The following is a 7736-nucleotide window of genomic DNA, read 5'->3' as shown; positions in this document are numbered from 1 at the left end:
CACACACATGTACTTTTGTCTCTCTTAGACCAGGTAAACCATTTACTATTAACTGTAGCTCTGAGCTGACTTGTGCCACACAGACATAAAGATAATATGAACCATAGTCTTTGAACATTATTGTCTCATCCTCTACCTCCTTCAAGGGTGGCTCAGTGAGCTGGGCAAACGTATGGAGACTCCCTACACCAACAGCACGGTGGGTGGCCCGACGGCGTACAATGCCTACATCACCGCCCTTTACTTTGCCCTGAGCAGCCTGACCACTGTGGGCTTTGGCAATGTCTCTGCCAATACCGATGCTGAAACGATCTTCTCCATCTGCACCATGCTTGTCACTGGTACGTCTGACAGGGTTGGATGGTTAGGCTGGCCTTTAAGTTAGTTGCCATCTTTATATAAATATAAACAAATTATTTTAGCTGAGGTGGCAGAGTTTATTTTTTATTTAGACTGCTTGTCAGAGGAAGTAAATTAACAGTGACAAATGTAGATTATTGGGTAACGATATATTTTTATTTTAAAGCAGCAAAAGTGTTTGAAAGAAGTGAAAAATAAAAGACACCTTAAAAAGTAAATTTTTGCTATTGTTGCTATTTAATCCATTCAAATTGTAATAGCCAAAAAAAACAGCATTTAGAATGTAAAAGAATATTTTTTTTTCTAGAAATACAAATATTCAGATGTAATATCAACATTTACTTACTATTTGTTTCCGTCTCCCCGACAGTGCTGATGTACGCCCTGGTGTTCGGTAACATTTCGGCCATCATCCAGCGTACGTACTCACGACATTCTCTCTACCACACACGCATGAAGGAACTAAAGGACTTTATGCGTGTCCACCATCTGCCCCACCAGTTAAAACAACGCATTATGGAGTACTTCGAGACTACATGGTCGGTCAATAATGGTATAGATGTCAACAAGGTAGGTATCCCTTTCATTGTTGTTGACATGTAATACTTTGTACATTGCACTGTCTGTCCTAAAGACACTTCAGGGTAATGTTTGGAAGGCATTTGAGCACTGAAAGCTGTTCTGCATTCCACTGACAACCCTATGTAGCTGTAACTGTAATGATCTTTCACAATACATGGCATTCAAAAAAGGGTAACTTGTGGCGACACAGTTCATTCCCTAATTATCAATCAGCGTCACACCTCATTACATCTGTCACACATCCCCAGCTCCTGCATGACTTCCCTTTTGAGCTGCGGGCTGACATCGCCATGCAGCGGAATCAGGACATCATCCAGCTGCAGGTTTTTAGGGGGGCCAGTCGTGGTTGTCTGCGCTCAATCTCCCTCCACATAAAAACCTCCTTCTGTGTCCCCGGGGAGTACCTCATCTGTCAGGACGACGTGCTGCGAGCCATCTACTATGTTTGCTCTGGGTCTCTGGAAGTTCTGAAAGATATGATGGTGCTGGAAAGATTAGGTTTGTCTTGTGGTCAAGTGACTTTTTTTTTTGGCACAAAGTATAGTGTAAAGTGGAGCAAAAAAGTGAAAATGTAGTGTTTTGATTTTAGAAGCAGGGAACCTGATTGGATCTGACCTTCCTGAAACAGACCAGGTCATCAAGACCAATGCTGATGTGAAGGCGCTGACATACTGTCACATTCAGTATATCAGTGTGCGTGACCTGAAAGATGTGCTGGTTCTCTACCCCGAGTATGCCAGTGTGTTTGCCTCACACATCCAAGACAACCTCACCTACAACCTGCGTGAGAACAGCCAGGATGAGGTACTAAATATAAACTCACACAGAAAACATGATTAAAAGTAGGCTTCCTTTTCTCACAATTTTAAACCTGTGTCATCTATTTAAACTTTTTCCCCTAATTCCAAACTCAACACTGCTGAAATCGGAGCCTACCAGCCCACAAACCTTCATCCAGTATCTTACAAACGTGTGTTGTATACAGTAAAAACACTAAACCCAACCTGATGCCAGTCACTTTGAATTGAAAATTACATTTTTTTCCATTTACATGCTCTGTATGAACTACTCCTTGATAATTATTCTGATCGACTTCAAATTTGGGAATTAAATTTAAAGACCTCTGTGACGGTAAATTGAAAAGCTTTAGAGGTTTCATCAAACGCCGTTGGCGTGTCGAAGTTCAATGTTCCGAAATAAGTACTAACAGATTCAATACTTCTAAATAAGTAACTGGCACCTCAATCACACATTGTCAGGTCTTTTCCACATTTCACATGTTTGTTAAGTGCAGTGTCCAACATTCAGAGCTGTGTAAGCCGGCCTATCCCCGACATTAATGTATTCAGGCAATTCAGTATTCTGTTGCTTGGCTGTGTGAAGCTGAAGGTTATCTTTGCTCATTTGGCATCTTGCTTGTGAAACAAAAAGTAAAAGTATTTAAATAACATTTATTTTAATTATTCCTGCAGCCCAATGCCACAGTTTAGTGTGAAGATTTATGTGAAGTGTTATGTATTCCAATAACACCAAAAGAATTGAAACAATTTATTGCCTTGTGAAAAATAAACAAATTATTAATGAAACTATGCCATAAATATATACTTGAAACCAGTAGCATAGAAAACATGCACATTGTGGCATAGTTTGCTTTGCTGTTGCCTGCTCCTGTGATAAACCTAGTGAATACTAAAGAAGACCATGGTCTCTGTGTGAACTGATTTTTTTGTAGAAAAGTAAAAATGTTGTTGAGTTAATATATTTGTCTTGTTTAAAGAAATGCCCTTTTTTTCACTTGAGCCCCTGCCCACCACAATGTCTGTGCACGTCCCTGCTTGTAAGTGATAATACATTTCCAAAGCTTGTTTTTAAAGTATATTATAGTAGGCAGGACCAGGACCAACACCAGTTGTTGTATATCATTTCCTGGTTTTTAGTGGGCATATGTCTGGGTTTTAAAGGTAAATGTGCCATGTTTCTGGTACATGCTAAATTACTACTGAGTACTGTAGAACAGTTTGTGCAAGGACTCAGTAGCTGGAGTTAGTTTGCTAACTTGGTCAGTAGCTCTCCTACTGGGAAACCTTATTAGCTACTTGTCTCACTATATGCTGAATGCCACACCTTATTTTTTTTATTATTAAAATACAGTTTACAGTGCTTGTTTGGTCTATTAATCAAGCCAATTAATGACACCCAATTCACCCAATTCACAAGTACACAGGCAGCCATGGGTAGAGCCTAATAGATTTGTAACGGGAGTGTGATTAAAATATCATCAGCTGTAACTATTTTGTTTTTTAATTTAACATGATCCCAGTATTTCAAAGTATTTCAGTAACATGTAATTGTTATTCCAGTATTTCCAAATTCCAAAAAATCAGGCACATTAGAAAGTGTACAGTTATTAATGCTGCACATTGCATGCTGTTTTTCAGAAACCCAGGCTCCCCTCTATTGTGGAAACACAGGGGGATGAGTCTGACAACTCCGTCCACCTCCCTCCAGCAACACGCTCCCATTGCAATCACCTGCTGACCAGCTTCAGCAGCCTTGTTGGCCTTCACAGGCAGAGCTCAACCCCTCAGTCACCGTCAAAAAAAGAGAACAGCACCGCCCAGGGAGAGTCAGCGGCTGAGCAAAAACCTTCACAGCGGCTTATCCCAACTGTCACCTGCTTTGGACCCCCAGATCTTGGTCCCAGGTATTGTGAAAGCTGTGTCAAAGTGTAATGAGTATCCACATGGTAGTGTTTTTCCTTCTTTTCAGTGCTTTCCCCCACAGACACTGAAATTTTAAAGCACTGGGAATTTGTGTCCAGTTTAAATTAATTTGACCATGGTTTGCTTAATAACCACACCAATATACAATGATGCATCTTTTTCTGTGTTTGTTATGTTGTAATTTCCCTGTTGTCAAACAGTCCCCCTTTACTACATGTCTTTCTTAGATACCCAGTATCAACCTGACACTGGTATCTAACGTTATAGACCACATCATGTCTATATATTTAAGAAGAACAAGAAGATATTTTATTTACCCTAGTTATGACAGCTGTAGAACGTGTTTTAGAACTGTACACCTAAAGTCATGCTTCAGAAACCTGCACCATCTACTTGTATGTTGGATTACATATCTCTGCAAATTTCACTGCATTTCATTACCAGAGCACCCTATTCTCCTGCCCAAACCATCTGTATTCATAATGTAATTATACCTAAGTCATCCAGTAAGTCCTAGATATGGGAAAGTGCTGGTTCAGAGAGCTCAGGTGTCGCCCCTCCAGGCTGGGCTCCTCATGTTCAAACCAACATGGGAATCTGCAGCTCTCATTCCTGGGTAATCTGCTGGCGTGTTCACTGAAAAAGCTCTACTGTTACATTAACTCCAGCTTTCCTCATCTTCACCCCTTCACCAGGGTTGTGGAGAGAACTGAAGACCATGGACACATGTTCCATTTCAACATGGAGCGCACCGGGCCTAGGGCCAGTACAGGAGGCAGCACCCACGGTAAGCCAAACCATCACCAGTTTTTTAGTTTTGTGGCTATTCTACAGCGCCTCTGGGAGGATTGCCTGCATTTTGTTTGGCTTTTTTCTAGTTTGTGCCTCACTGATTCCACAGAGTTGCGAGATATATAGACAATATAATACATATTTGTTGTTATGGCATTTTTAATGTATCTTTTTCTATTCTATATTTACGTTCTTGACTTGCCTTTCTTTTAATTCCTCTTAATATGTTTTTGTATGTAACACCAAGGCAAATTGGCAAACAGTGAAAAGCTTCTTGGTAATAAAACATATTGTCATAAAAATCAAATGTTATAAATAACAATAATACATTTAATAGCACAGTAATAATAAATAAGTACTACTTTAAATAACACATACAATAGTACGCTTCCTGTGATTGGTTTGGTGTTCACACCAAAAATGAACTGCTCCAGAGTTCACATGACAGCGGTCCTAGACAAACTGCACCAAGGGGGAAAACGCTCCAGGGTTCGGTTCAACCGGAATAAACAAAGCTGGCCTAAACCTGCCCTAAGTCAGCTACTTAATGTTTTCTCCTCCTCATTTGTCCAGAGTCCACTCAGGCTAATGTTACTCTGCTGCTGGAGCCGGAGGAGGTCGGACAGATCATTAGTCAACTCAACAACAGGGTAAGGTACAGCCCCTTGAACTAAATTAAAACTGATTGGACCAAATAAAATGGAGCCCGAAGATCTTTGAGATCCAAATCAACTTCTGTTTGTAAAGTATTGTGGAGAGACTCATAAATGAATTTGTAATTAGAAAATTCAATCTTCATGCTATTTCAACATTAAAATATGATTTCCTGTTTTTGTCTTTACAAACGGATTCTCTGACATCTTCAGTGCAGACCATCAAGATAAACAGAAACTCATGATCTTTATTCATTGATACATTCTGGCTTCTCATGCAATAAACAGCCATGGTTATAGATTTACAGGGGCAAACATACACGGAAATCAAGTAGACTCACTTTCTGCCTATCTCAGTCTGTCCTTAATTTGAATATAAAAAGAGCGAAAGCAGGTGCAGCCAGAGGTTCCAGATGGACGCTGGTATGTGCTGTCTGAAGTTAATATTAATTAATCAGCAGGTCTGGATTGCACGTCTGCAATCCAGATGAAAGTCAGGAGTGTTGATTTGACAATCTGAAGAAGAAAAGAAAACTGTTTGATGATAACCTAGCTCTACTTAGTTCGTAGTCCTTCTCTGACCCCCTTTCCAACTTGCTTCACTCTCTTGTTCCCAGTTTTCTTCCCTATTTGCGTCAGTTACCTCAGTCTGTGTCCCTCTGGATGTCACTAATGCATAAGAAGCCATTTCTTAGAGTCACAGACAGGATTATAAATTGCCTATGCATGTTAGGATAGGTCTTTTAATGTTACAACTAAACGGTGTGCTCTCTCTGTCCAGATTGAAAACCTAAATCAGGATTTGTATGAACTCACCAGAGGCCGGTACCACCAGATGCATCTCCTCCACACCCACGCATCTGTGCATCACTACAGAGACTCCCACGACTCATACCCAAATGGTGTCCAGGCCTCCCACAGCCCCCCAACACAGTCCACAATCCTTTAACCACCTCCACAACGATCCTAGGAGCCATGACTGCAAGCCAGACCTTCATCAGCCAGTCCCAGCTCACTTTATGCCTGCAGCCTCCCTGTGATGGTGATGAATACTATAGCCTTTCGTCCAGTGCCCCTACAAGTAGGCATACATCCACACACAGCCTGCAAGACTCATCATCCAATTCTTACACCTCCATCTACGAAATCGAGGACTCACACCCCTCAATCTACACTGTGTCTGCCTCTCCATCCACGTTGCCAGACCACCCTCTTGGATCCTCCCTATATTCAGGATCACTGTGATCGGATGCTGTAGAGTCCCACCTTTCACTCTGCGACCCATCTGTCATAGAACTCATCACATAACATTGATTTTTTATTGTTTTAAATTGAATGTTTTTTTATTGGTTCATCATGTCTTATTTATAATTCTAATGAACATCTCCAATTGTATGCCTTAGAAGATCTGAATACATTTGCTTTGTTTTTCTGTAGTTTTAATTTCACTCCACAAAAAAACGTTCTCAAGGATCTACAATTCAATAAATATGACATAGCTGCTGATAAGTTAAACATAAATATTTAGCCGAAAAGTGGTCCACATGAAATATTGTTGTTATTGTTAATTGTACTGTTATTAATTTACAAAATATGAATGCCTCCTGGTCAAAAAACACATTAACTCATTGTACTGGAGTATAATGCCTTTTTTCTTTTTCTTTTTTACTGTTAGTCTGTTGATGTTTATCCACAAGGTTTTAGAGTTGTGGTGTATTTTAAAATGAGTGAATTATTTTAATTAAACTTATAACATTAAAAAAATGTCATTCATCCATTTACTGTGAAGAAGAAACTGCAACTTGAATAAATTCTCAGAGCAACACAGAAAGTCACCTGTAGGCTTAAAAGAATTTGCAGCTGTCTTTTCTCTCATTAATGGCTGTGAATTCAATGATTTTTAGTTCTCCCTTTTTTATTTAGGCAGACCTGTCTGGACTCTCAATACGATTGTATAAGTGATCGTAGTATCTTCCATGTAATTGTTGATAAGTCTGCTCAGACAAGACTTTTATGCCGCGTTCGTGACCGGTCGGAACTGGGATATTTCCCAGTTGAAACGCCGACCTCAATGCGTTCCAGGTGCATGGTGGTGCATGACACCAAAAGTGAACGAAAACGGCTGACCGTGACAAAGTGTACACACAGTTGCAGCCTCAGCAGTGTTTTAGGTGTTAATTAAAAGGACTGCACTGCCCTACAAACTACGCAAACACTGAAACTGAGAAAAATGCCTTTAACTTTTTTTTTTTTATAACTTTAACGTTAACCTCTGTCACAACAATTGGAATAGCTGCTTGAAATGTGAAGAAAGAGATGGAAATAAAAAACATCAACGCGATTATAAATCACGCTGCCAGAGTAAATGCCTTCAAGGGAGCAGGTAGGCTAAAATGTTTGTCTGATTTGCAAGTGGCTGGCTAGCCAACTTAGTTAGCTAATCTTAACTGATTATAAAGCTGTCATTTGCCTTGCTGCGTTTTAATGCAAGTTCAACAATGATTTTACTGCGGGATTGTTCTATGGTGTTTCTCTATGGCAAGATAATATTAGCTGGTTGGCTTGTTGGTTCTGTGTGAGGGAGTGTTACGATCGGGGCAAACAGTATTACAGTTCACTTGTCAAA

General features: G+C 40.0%; 1 protein-coding gene across 3 annotated transcripts in view; it reads left to right on the top strand.

Moving 5' to 3' along the window:
* LOC123977440 (potassium voltage-gated channel subfamily H member 8-like) overlaps positions 1 to 6960 on the top strand; it is a 13345-nt gene extending 6385 nt beyond the window's left edge. For all 3 annotated transcript variants that reach the window (XM_046060110.1, XM_046060108.1, XM_046060107.1), the window contains exons 6-13: positions 284 to 341; positions 731 to 930; positions 1191 to 1440; positions 1532 to 1746; positions 3381 to 3646; positions 4361 to 4452; positions 5031 to 5107; positions 5892 to 6960. In XM_046060110.1, coding sequence (XP_045916066.1) covers positions 284 to 341; positions 731 to 930; positions 1191 to 1440; positions 1532 to 1746; positions 3381 to 3646; positions 4361 to 4452; positions 5031 to 5107; positions 5892 to 6059 — 1326 coding nt within the window. In that variant the 3' untranslated portion in view covers positions 6060 to 6960. The remainder of the gene's footprint in view (positions 1 to 283; positions 342 to 730; positions 931 to 1190; positions 1441 to 1531; positions 1747 to 3380; positions 3647 to 4360; positions 4453 to 5030; positions 5108 to 5891) is intronic.
* The last annotated feature ends 776 nt before the right edge of the window (positions 6961 to 7736 follow it).

This window comes from Micropterus dolomieu, linkage group LG10, assembly GCF_021292245.1.
Source record: "Micropterus dolomieu isolate WLL.071019.BEF.003 ecotype Adirondacks linkage group LG10, ASM2129224v1, whole genome shotgun sequence".
Classification (NCBI taxonomy): Eukaryota; Metazoa; Chordata; class Actinopteri; order Centrarchiformes; family Centrarchidae; genus Micropterus; species Micropterus dolomieu.
Note: the sequence above shows the minus strand (reverse complement) of the source record. Positions and strands in the feature narration are given on the sequence as shown.